This window comes from Podarcis erhardii, assembly GCF_964252035.2.
Source record: "Podarcis erhardii genome assembly, chromosome: 3".
Classification (NCBI taxonomy): Eukaryota; Metazoa; Chordata; class Lepidosauria; order Squamata; family Lacertidae; genus Podarcis; species Podarcis erhardii.
This window is the reverse complement of record NC_138507.1, coordinates 26,935,054-26,947,446: the sequence shown is the minus strand read 5'-3', so window position 1 is coordinate 26,947,446 and position 12,393 is coordinate 26,935,054. Positions and strand designations below refer to the sequence as shown.

Sequence of the window (12,393 nt, the reverse complement as noted above, 5' to 3'; positions counted from 1 at the left end):
GACAGCTGGTGCCATTTGTGAAACTTGAAGGATTTGCAAACAATCGCACAAAGGCCTACCCAGATCAAGAGCTGATCCCGAATATCCTGGCTAATGCAGCAATCACACTATGCTCTTTCTTTCTCTCTTAATCCTACCCTCACACTATGGTTGTGGCCATTCCGCCCTTTCCTTTTTGAGATGGGAATCTCTCGAGCTTGTAATCCTCAAACTGACTCAAAGAGCTGCCTGGGAAAGCGGCTTTTGGCCAGAATTACCTGAAAGTTAGGTAGCTAGCCTGGGAGCCTGATTTGCATGCACCGCTGTCGGATTGCGGAACGTGTTTGAGTAAATGATATTTCGCCGCTGCAGCCGCAAAACGCCCCCTCCCCCATAACTTCACACACACATCCAAAATCCAGGATGACATCCTTCTCCCCTTGCTTGAGTGGCACGTCTTTTGTTTTAATAGGTCCCTTTTAAAAAAAATTCACTTTCCAAGCAGCGAGCTTTTAAATGCGCACAGGGAGGCGGTTTCCTCGTTCTCACCTATAAAGCAGGTCAGTTCTTAGCCGATTCATTCACCCATCTCGGTAACCTTTGGAATTATCCTGGGCTCTCTTCAGAACAGCGTGTGAGCAGCATAGCAATCAGATGAGCACACCTGCTGACATGCTCTGCCAGCACTTTATGCATTATAGATACGCTCAGCCAGACAAGTCTGTACAATAGGACGGTTGTCATCTTAATGCACAAGTGGCCTCTTTTCGGGGAATGCCGTCCGGGGTTAAGGTGGGCATTAGGGCCAGAAGGAGATGCCCTCGTACCAAGTCAGACGGCCGGTCCATTTAGCCCAATATTGCAGGTGCTCATTGGCAGAGGCTCTCCAAGGTTTCAGGACGGGCTCTTTCCCCATAGATGGCAGGGGCTGAACCCAAGACCGTTTACAGGGGCTCCACTCATAGCTGTCAACTGTCCCTTATTTGGCAGGAAAGTCCCTTATCCCAGTGCTGTGTCCCGCTGCTGTCCCTTATTGATGATGTCCCTTAAATTTCCCGGGTTTCAAAGAAAGCAGCTCCTCTCCCTTCCTCCCTGCCGGCGAGGGAGGAGGAAGGCTCCAACTGTGTTGCTTGGCTGCATTGCTCACCCAATAAGGAGTCTAAGAACGACTGGGGGGTGGAGCTTGCATGCCTTGTGCTGATCAAATCAGCCGCGTTGCCTGGGGACTCGCCTTTGCTCAGCGCTTCCCAGCGGAGAGGTGATGGTGGTTTTCCTTGCTGCATCCCCTTTGCCGGGTTGCTGTGCTGTGGGAACCACCACTTGAGGCTTCGTTTGGCTGCTGGCTGGGCTTTCTGCCTTTGGCTCGGAGGGGCTCAGAAGTTGAACATACCTGTGCCTGGAAAATCCCTTATTTTGGCTGCTGGTCCCTTATTTTCAAATCTGTAAGTTGACAGCTATGGCTCCACTCCTGGGCTACAGCTGCCCCCCCCCCCAGTGCTCCCACCTTTGAGTAGAGTTTGGCTCATTGTATAAATGAAGCAACTTTCAACATGCTTCAGGGTCTCTTTTGAAAATAACGAGACGTTTGGGGTGGGAGAGCCCTGCAACTTTTAATCATGGAGGAGGGGCTTTCTGCTCCCCCCAAAAACCATTCATCTCTCTCATTGTTCACAGGTGATCGGACCAAGCATGAGTTTCTTGTCTGGTTGCCTTCAAAGCCCTGCACAGCCTTGCACCCTGCCTGAAACGCCATTCCAGAATACCTCCATCAATGGATGGGAAGCCTTTTGCCCTCCAGATGTGGTTGGATTCCAGCTCCTGTCCTCCCTAACCATTTGGCATGCTGGCTGGGGATGATATCATTTAGGGGCCACGGGTTCCTTGCCTCTCACCCATGTGGTTGCTTTCCTTTAACTCTCTCATCAAAGCCTACTTTTTCGATGAAGTCTCTGACGCTTATTATTTATTATTCTTGTTGCTGTTTCACTTCCGTGCGCCCTGGCAGAAAATGAGCATGTTCTATGATTTATCATCTTCTTAAGGGAAACAGACCAGGCTTTTCTCCTTTGCTTAGAGAGATCCTTTATCCCGTGTAATCTCTTGGAAAACAGGAAACATATTCCCTCTCATCAAGCCACCCCTGCTCGCTCCAGAATTCTTCAGGAAAGCTCAGAAGAAGAAAAACAGATTTCAGATTGAGCCAAGGAAGAACTCACTCTTCCTTGATCCTTACTGCAAAAGTCTGAGCACCTCTCTGTTAAGGCAGTAATAGGCTCGCACTTTAAAGAGCAGCAGTTCAGGCCATGTGAAGTTCTGCTATCTGCCACTGCTGGAAGTTGGCCGCATGTCACATTTACTGAGGTCTCAGCCCTGCTTTCCTTCTACAGAGGAGGAAAGTTCACAAGATGCAGCAGGACTGGAGTGGCGGAGATTTTACAAAGAGGTACCAGCTTGAAATCAAAAGGAAGGCCGGGCTGTAGGAAACCCCACACTATTTACTTCTTTATACATGCAAATTCCACAATCATGCAAATGTTAGAGGACAGAAAGAACAATGGTTATTGTGGAAGCTTGCAGGGCGTAAAAAGCCACAGCAAAGGCCAGGCTGGCAGTGTGGAAGGCACTGTAGTGTTGATGGCATGACATGAAGCAGACCTAATGTGCTACATTAATGGGGTAAAGTTATGTGACATGCGGACATGATTATCCCATGTTTGTTGGCTTGCTGAGTTAGCACACCTAGGTGGGTCCTTGTGCAGTCCTACCTTGGATCTCAAATGCTTTGGCTCCCGAACAAATTGGCTCCCGAATCAAAACCAGGAAGTGAGCTTCTTGCAGCCAATCAGGTTTACGAATGTTTTGGAAGTCGAATGGACTTCGGGAACAGAGTCCGTTCGACTTCCAATGTACGACTGTATACAAATAGAGGCTTTAATGAAATGCCACTTACAGCATAAGTACATCTTGCACTGGGGTCCTGTTCCGGGGTGCTGCATATACTCAAAATTGCATATACTCAAAGCAGCACCTGCGTGAGCATCCTTAGCTTCTGGAACCAGCTGCACCCCTCCCCAGAAGGCTGTGGGGCCATCTGGAACAGTGGGAGGTAGTGGGGCTGCAAGGGGAGGAGGGAAATCAATGGAAACCACCCCCCACTCACCCATGGGAGTGGAGCGAGGGCCTGCAGTGGAGTAACTCATCACCACTTGGGATCCAGCCCATTGTTTTGAACTATTTATAGCAGCCCTTCTCAACCTGTGGGTCCCCAGATGTTGTTGAACTACAACTCCCATCACCCCTAGTTAGCAAGGCCAGCGCTCAGGGATGATGGGAGTTGTAGTCCAACAACATCTGGGGACCCACAGGTTGAGAACCACTGATTTATAGGATTCCCTGGATGTAGACATTAGCTAGCTTGAGAGGGACATGGCAACATTGGGACACCAACAGAAGTCAGAGGGAAGTTTAAACATTGACTTTCTGAAGGCCTATGAACTGCTGGTACACACAATTGTGAAAACACACAAACACCAAGGCGGGTGGGAATGGGTTTCAGCCACATGGCTGTGGCAATGAAAGTCAACGAAAAAAAATGATTGCACATAAACAATTACAATATGCTAACCCATGTAAAGCTATCGTAACGGATGTTCGCTAACATGGTTGCTGAGGTAGTATTTGGGACTGCCAATGGTGGCAAGTCGCTGGGGAAGGGAAATAGTCTCCTGACCTAAGTTTTTGTATAAAAGAAGCCTATGCACAAATTTACTTGGTGATAAAACATTACCTTTAAAGGAAATCGCTGAAAGTCTGTCCAGGCAGAGAGGGCACTTGCAAACAAAAGAATAAACAATTGGACGCTTCCCCTTGGATTGGCATCGCGGTGACCATGTTGAGAGCACAACATGGCCCCTCTATTCTGATGAATTCTAATTCTAATTCTAATAATAATAATTTATTTATACCCCACCACTCTGGACGGCTCCCAAATCGAGTGTTAAAAATACAGCATTCAGATGTCTTTTAAAGAGAAGATAGCTGCTTATTTCCTTGACATCTGAAGGGAGGGCGTTCCACAGGGCAGGTGCCACTACCGAGAAGGCCCTCTGTCTGGTTCCCTGTAACCTCACTTCTCGCAATGAGGGAACTGCCAGAAGGCCCTCGGCGCTGGATGTCAGTGTCCGGGCCGAACGATGGGGGTGGAGATGCTCTTTCAGGTATAGAATGCATTTGGGGCATACAAACAAGCCAAAGGGAAGCCCTCTTTGTAGACATCCTTATAGGGAATAACACTCAAGCAGAGCTGTGTTGAGTAACCCCTCCCACTTGAACCCACATGCAGAGTGCTAATGCTTAACACTTGTACAGACTTCCACACAATCTGGAACCCTGAGCAGCCAAGGATCTAGATCACATGGGAGTCTCCTGCCTTCCTGCAGTTATTTACCGGTATGTTCTCCATGTGGATGCCAGGGGAGGAGCAGCTATTGAGGGCAACCCAGTTTCCCACGTGTATGTGCTTCTTACTGTGAGCAGAACACCCTAACAATAGAGATGATTTCAGGGAGTGAGTAGCCTAGGAATCCAAATGCTAGTATCTAGGCACCTTTACTTCCTTTTGCCCAAGTTTACACGTTGGACAGGCACAGACAGAGCAGCGGGGGAATGGGACCAGGCCACCTAATTGCACAGATCTGCTTTGAGATATAATAGGACATTAGCAGTGGGCGCGATGCATTCGGGAAAAGCTGAAAGGCAGCCTATCTTCATAACTTCACATTTTACTGCAGCGTTCTTGCCTCCACCGCCCACCGCCCTCCAATTATACACATGCAATGAGTTTAGCTGGTGTCATTTTATCACTAAGCCCCAAATGTGTTCAGAACAAAAGCCATCAAGACAACTTAGCTCAAGTGCGCTGCTATTTGCAGGGAGAAAACCCATCTGAATAACTGTGATTGTTTGTACATACTATAAGCTTGGCAATAGCTTCAGGGATGAAGTTGGCTGTAGATCAACACAAAATCCCCAGGGTGATAGCCAGGATTTGTTGAAAACAGACCAGCGTATAAACTCGTACAACATAGTAATTTTACCATATGCTCATAATTAAAAAGCTTTTTATTGCTTTAGCTCGAAGAACATTTACAGATTAGCAGGAGTATGTACAACTTCTGAAACGATCCTTTCCAAAACAGAAAAAGGGAAGGCTTATCCTAACTTGAGACACTGAGTGTTGAAGCTGTCACCCTCCTTGAGAGCAACAGCTTCAAGCAGAGCCTGCTTCTTCTGCATGCTGCGAGAGGACTCGAGTTCGTACATGGTTGTCAAATTGAAAAGGACGCTCTCGTGGAGGTAGTTCCTAGGGTCCTGCTGAACCATTCCTTCCAGCTGCCGGAGGGAATCCTTCAGTTTCCCCAGATAAAGCAGACAAACTGCGGCATTGTTGTTAGCCTAGAGAAAAGGTACATTAAATTCATCCATGGAGCAAAAAAACCAATGCACTTCAATATATTAATTCTAAGCACACTGTAATTTGCTCTCTAGCACGCTAGAGGGTCAGTTCTTAGAATATTGTCTGTTTGCCAAAAGTCTTGCAAAGAAACTTGAAATGGAGGCCAGGCACCAGTATCACTTAAGTCAGTGTTTCCCAAACTTGGGCCTCCAGCTGTTTTTGGACAACAATTACCATCATCCCTGACCACTGGTCCTGCTAGCTAGGGATCATGGGAGTTGTAGTCCAACAACCCAACTTTGGAAAACACTGACCCAAGCAATACTGCTCTGCGTCATTCATTTGCTTCAATGAGGTTTGCATAAAAAAACCCAACCATCCTAAAGCGCCGAGATACGTTACTGAAAGGTGCTGTTTTTGTAAAATTTACTGATTCCCGGGTGCAATGACTCGCCTATGGCATGTGCACTTGTGCAACGTTAATTACAATTTGGGGCACCGGACTCTATAGAGTAGGAATGAGGAACTGGAAGTGCTCCAGAAGTTGTTGGACTCAAAACTCCCATCAGCATGGCCCCTGAAGGATGGTGGGAGTTACAATCTAGCAACATCTGGAGGACCATTAATTCCTCATCCCTGCTCTCAAAGGATGCCGTTTTAGAAGTCTATGATTTAACTGTAAGATATATCCTACCACAGCATTGGATGGGTCAACCTTCAAAATCTCTGTGAAGAATTTGTGAGCTTCTGCAAAGTTATTCTGACCAAGATGGAGGAATGCTCTGGAATACAAGAGAAAAAGAGAGTGTGTGCTCCTTCAGAAGATGAAAGTTACTTAAGAAAACTCAAAGTAACAAAGACATTATAAAAGGTGATGGGTCATCCTCTTTTCCTCAAATTTCTGAGTGCTCTTGGCCGCTGATCTTCATCATGCGGCCTTGATGTTACAATTTAGGTTTCAGATTAAATGCTTAGCAAACGTATAGCAAAGCAAAGGTAAATTCTAACGATGAAAGAAATTGATGATCATTTCACATGTCATGTAGAGTGCTGCAACAATCCTAGGTCCTTGTCTAAAATATTGTATGTATATGTGCTGGCTAACAGGTTTCCTGCACTAACTCTTCTTAATTTGAAATATACTTAAAACATTTTAAGTGTACACCTAAATAATGGATGTGTGAACTGAAGAACTTTTTCCAGCCCAATTCTAAGCATATTTAATCAGCAGTAAGTAGGGATGTCAGAGAATTCTGATGAAAACAGAAAGGGAAGTGGAAACTGCCGAAGTTTGCTTATTTATCCCAGGTTTGGAAGAGAAATCAATCCAGCAAATACAACAGGTTTTCAGTTTGGTTGTTGCTTTCAGCCTGATAACTGATATTCCCCACTCCCATTTGCACTCTGTGTCTTTGCATTGAAACAAATGGGGTAGAATACTGCAAAGACAAATTTCTTTATGTAATTAATCACATAAATAATGTAATTTTCAAACAGCGAGACAACTAATGTAGTTTCTAGAGGAAGGCGAATTGCAGCAGAACAGAAACACTGCTGCATAAATCAAATATAGGTTGAAACAGAAAGCAGTGCCTTCTTATACCCCTAGTAGTAAGTTACACAGAGTGAGGGATAGCTCAGTTAGTAGAGCGTGAGACTCCTAATCTCAGGGCTGTGGGTTCGAGCCCCACGTTGGGCAAAAGATTTCTGCATTACACAGGGTTGGACTATATGATCCTTGTGGTTCCTTTCAACTCTATGATTCTTCCTTATAAGCACATATAGGACAACAGCATTAAGCTATGCTGGAGAGTGATTTGAAGAGAAAGGTTTGGAGTGATTCTATGGAATCTTCTTTCTTGTAGCAATGGTTCCAAACTACAGAAGATTCCACCTAAACATTAGGAAGAACTTCCTGACAGTAAGAGCTGTTTGACAGTGGAATTTGCGGCCAAGGAGTGTGGTGGAGTCTCCTTCTTTGGAGGTCTTTAAGCAGAGGCTTGACAACCATAGGTCAGGAGTGCTCTGATGGTGTTTCCCGCTTGGCAGGGGGTTGGACTCGATGGCCCTTGTGGTCTCTTCCAACTCTATGATTCTATGATTCTATGAGTGGACAAGAAATACTTTTCATGTCAGCTCTTTTAACAAAGGAAATAGAACTCCGTCAATCTAAGATAACATGACTACACCATGTTATACAGATCTCAAGGGCTGGTAGATGCCAATCAGTCTTTCTTCTGACAGTTGTAGTTACATAAAAGAGAAATGAAGAGAAAGGGGCATTCTCTTGGGCCCCTTAATGTTCACAGTGCATTCTTTGCAAAATCATGTTTAAGATTAATTTAGCTTTTTTACATTTCCCACCTGTTCATTAAAACCATAATTTGGTTCTTCAGCCCATCCAATTTCTGAGTCACTTTCTCGACGTCTTGAAAATACTTTTCAGCCATTTTTATGTCTCCAATCTGGGTGGCACACAAAAAAAATATTGTATGAAACATTTGCTGCAATTAACAAAGCACACAAGGGAGGCATCAAAAAGGTAGGCTTTCATACAAAAATACCTTTCTGCACTGGGAGGGGGAAGAAGGAACGTACAAGGAATATGAACAACAACAAGAAGTAGTCAAAAATACATGTTCCATTAAAACTTTTCACCTAGAAATTGATTCAAGATATTATTGCAGAATCAGAACTCAGAAATATTTTTCTTTCTTTCTTTCTTTTTTTAAAAAAGGATTAAATTGATATATGCCTTCCACAATCACAATGACTAAGGAAAGTTAGGATTTGTGCTGAAATCCCGACTTACAGGAGCAGCATGTTTTTCCTTGGTTGTAGAGGAAGCTCTACTCTTTTGTAATGACACAAATACTTCGCTCTGAATTTAGCATCGATCAGGCAGGCTTTCAGCTTTCCTGCTTCCAGATGCTTAATATCATTACTCATTTAAGGATGTACTGGTTTCTTTCTAAAAAACCAAAATAAATAAAAACAAGTGGGTGATATCCAACTAAGCCATACATAAAGCAGACCTGAACTTCCTGTTACTTAATTCCATTGACTTCAGCAGGTCTCTTCTGAATATGACTAACACTGGATTATAACCTAATCGACCCCCCAGCCCCCCACTTGAAACACTGCTCTGAATAGTGGACAGGAACGTAACTTCAGAAGGGATAGCCAATCAATGATCTGCACGTCCATCTTTTGCTGGAAAGAGGGAGAATTGCTCCTCAGCTCAATACCCTTGAGGAAGGTTGCACAGATCTGATTCAAATTACGCACGACTGTGTATACCCCAAGTTTCCTGCAGCCTGATTTAGGCAGTGACTTTCATGCAAACCATAGTTTACACAGCACTTGCCATTTATAGCATGTTCCTTTTCTTAGGTTGACCAGTTTCTCGGAAAGGAGAATAAGTTGTTTTTTTGCGACTGGAAAGCTCAACGTCGTCTTCAATTGATGAGGAAAAGAAAAATGAGACCACTTTCCAGTACAAGTTTTTTGTGTGTAGTGAAGAAAGGAAATGAGATAGAGAGAGAGGTGTTGCCACGGAGCTTTTTCGGGGGGGGGGGGGGGATGAAATGCATTGTACAATTCCCACTTTATCTTCAACACAAGACAGGGTTGAGAATTGTGAGTTGCAGGACTGCTGCTGGAAGGAATGAGTGATCAGGCCAAGACAGGGCTGTACATCTTGTAACCCTGCCAGCAGCCCCTGGGTCATACAGTGTTAGCCTGCCAGGCTTTCTGCACAGTCCAAACAGGCAGAAAAACCAGAAGGCTTTTTTAAAGCCTCAGGCAGCCTGTCACACAAAACTATAGGGCTGCTTTCAGCTTGATGAATAGTAAGCTACCTCTGCCACCCTAGAAACAGAGAGTTCACTGTCCATCTCCTATAGCTCCCTGTACGTTTCTGAGCACAATTCAAAGTGTTGGTGCTGACCTTTAAAGCCCTAAATGGCCTAGGTCCAGTATATCTGAAGGAGCGTCTCCACCCCCATCGTTCTACCCAGACACTGAGGTCCAGCGCCGAGGGGCTTCTGGCGGTTCCCTCACAGCGAGAAGCAAAGGTACAGGGAACCAGGCAGAGGGCCTTCTTGGTAGTGGCACCCACCCTGTGGAATGCCCTCCCACCAGGTGTCAAAGAGAACAACAACTACCAGACATTTAGAAGACATCTGAAGGCAGTCCTGTTTAGGGAAGCTTTTAATGTTTGATGTATTACGGTATTTTAATATTTTGTTGGAAGCTGCCCAGAGTGGCTGGGAAAGTCCAGCCAGATGGGCGGGGTATAAATAAAACAACAACAACAACAACAACAACAACAATAATTACTATGTCCAACCCCAGGTTCCAAGTATTTTGCAGTTCTGGGAGTATTTGCAGAAGTCATTTTGCAGCAGGGCCTCTGTCCCAATATCAGCATCTACAGGTTTTTGCAAATGCTGATGGAACTTGTTTTCTCTGCAACTTAATTGTAAGAGCACTCAGGTCTGGGGCACTGGCTTCAGCACTTTTTGATGTCGAATGCTATGTACGGTACTTAATATTCCCTGGGTGGGATTTCATTGCTGCATTATATTTTATTTAAACGGTGGTTCTCTCCCATCCTTGCCCACCACCTCAGGGAAATGCTGGGATTTACATTCTCTCCCTCCCTCTCTCTCTCTCTCTCTCTCACACACACACACACACACACCAAATTTCATCAGACATGACAAGGCAAGTATCGTTTTGGAATTTAACAATGCATAAGACAGTGAAACACTGACAAGGGAGAAAAGGCAACGTCTCTGGTGCTGCCCCCCCCAAACCATTTCGAGGAACCATTTCAGCTGCCGCTGTTCCAAGGTTATGTAAGGCAGGCCAATAGGTTTCTCGTGCTTTGTCTTCATTTTTTTTGCGGCACTTGAAGGAAAAAGGCCCCGTTCTGACAGTAAAAACCACTAATTCAAGAATATCCAATAATCTCTCTTCCCTCAAGGCCCCCTGTAACAGCAAACACCGAGGAAGACAAGATTCCCTTCAGAGCCTGTTAACATTGCTCTTTGAATTGGACAGACAGATTGCTCCTCTGAGACACGCGCCACTCTCCTTGCATTCTCCCCAAGGTTGGGCATGTTGTCTTTGCAGCAAGCCCAGCCTCTGATGAACCTCAGAGCAAGAGAGCGTAGCCAGGAAGTGAACTCTGCTCTCTTGTGCGCTCCGCTGAGACCCAGAACAGCCAGCTGCTATGGAAAGGACTTACAAGTCATCAATAAATGTAACATAAACAGGCACAAACTATTTTTTCCTAACACATCTCTGCTTTATGTTTTAATAACCTTATTTGATATACTCCCAATTATTTCAATGCTTCTCCAGCTGCAGACAGCCTTCAAATACCAACCATTTAATGATTGATAGAGAGATAGATAGCTGAGTTGTTATACTTCTTTCGAAAAGCTTAAAGGTAAAGGGACCCGTGACCATTAGGTCCAGTCGTGACCGACTCTGGGGTTGCGGCGCTCATCTTGCTTTATTGGCCGAGGGAGCCAGCTTACAGCTTCTGGGTCATGTGGCCAGCATGACTAAGCCGCTTCTGGCGAACCAGAGCAGTGCACGAAAACGTCGTTTACCTCCCCGCCGGAGCGGTACCTATTTAACTACTTGCCCTTTGACGTACTTTCGAACTGCTAGGTTGACAGGAGCAGGGACCGAGCAACGGGAGCTCACCCCGTCGCGGGGATTCGAACCACCGACCTTCTGATTGGTAAGTCCTAAGCCAGTGTGGTGTAGTGGTTAAGAGCGGTAGTCTCCTAATCTGGGGAACCGGGTTCGCGTCTCCGCTCCTCCACATGCAGCTGCTGGGTGACCTTGGGCCAGTCACACTTCTGTGAAGTCTCTCAGCCCCACTCACCTCACAGAGTGTTTGTTGTGGGGGAGGAAGGGAAAGGAGAATGTTAGCCGCTTTGAGACTCCTTAAAGGGAGTGAAAGGCGGGATATCAAATCCAAACTCTTCTTCTTCTTCTTCTAAGCTCTGTGGTTTAACCCACAGCGCCACCCGCGTCCCCTTTCAAAAAGCTTACTGCCAGGGAAAACATACAATGGTCCCATCACGAATGGGAGCAGCAAACCACAATCTCCCGCCTAAAGAGTTTGGTCTGAAGCAGAGTTCGTGGTTTGTTTCACTTCAAACAAAGCCATGATGTGAAAGCAAAGCTTGTTTGGTGTGAAACAAACCATGATCCCCGGTTGGGATGTAAGGCCAATTACATTAGGGATCATGGTTTGTTGCTCCCATTCATGGAGGAGTGAAGGGTTTATTGCGAGGTATGGATTGGGTCATAGTGTGGTATGGTGACTGGCTATTGGAAAGTAGGCCTTTCCAGTGATAGTGTCTGGCTGTGGAATGCTCTCTCCACAGAGAGAGGCAAACCTGGCTTCTTACTAGGCTGTCATTTTGGTGCCAAAAGGCCTTATTTTCTCTGGCTTTTTGGTCTGCTTTAGCTGCCCCATGAACACTGTTACTGTTGTACCTTGGAAGCCAAACACCTTACTAGTCCAACGTTTTGGCTTCCGAACGTCGCAAACCCAGAAGTGAGTTTTCCAGTTTGTGAATGTTCTTTGGAAGCTGAACGTCCGACGCAGCTTCCGATTGTGTGCAGGAAGCTCCTGCAGCCAATTGGAAGCTGTGCCTTGGTTGTAAAAACATTTTTGGAAGCCAAATGGACAACCAAGCTACGACTGTATAGGGGAGGGAGGGAGGTTCTTTATAAATATTCTTGATCAATATTTAAATCTTGCCATTTAACTGATAAAAAGAAACCCTGAAACAACAGAAAAGGAGGGGGAAAATATCCGAAGAAGAGGAATAGACAGCCTTGTCATTTACGAGTTTTATAAAGAGCTCAAACTTCAAAGTAGGATGCCCAGAACTCTTAAGCACGTGATTCGATTCAGAGCCGCTCTG

General features: G+C 45.5%; 1 protein-coding gene across 5 annotated transcripts in view; it reads right to left on the bottom strand.

Annotated features, from left to right (window-relative positions):
* Positions 1 to 5,082: 5,082 nt before the first annotated feature.
* Positions 5,083 to 12,393, bottom strand: part of TRAPPC12 (trafficking protein particle complex subunit 12) — a 220,182-nt gene continuing 212,871 nt past the window's right edge. For all 5 annotated transcript variants that reach the window (XM_081856984.1, XM_081856980.1, XM_081856981.1 and 2 more), the window contains 3 exons: positions 7,799 to 7,899; positions 6,129 to 6,216; positions 5,083 to 5,433 (listed from right to left, as the gene is read on the bottom strand). In XM_081856984.1, the coding sequence (XP_081713110.1) occupies positions 5,191 to 5,433; positions 6,129 to 6,216; positions 7,799 to 7,899 (432 nt within the window). In that variant the 3' untranslated portion in view covers positions 5,083 to 5,190. The remainder of the gene's footprint in view (positions 5,434 to 6,128; positions 6,217 to 7,798; positions 7,900 to 12,393) is intronic.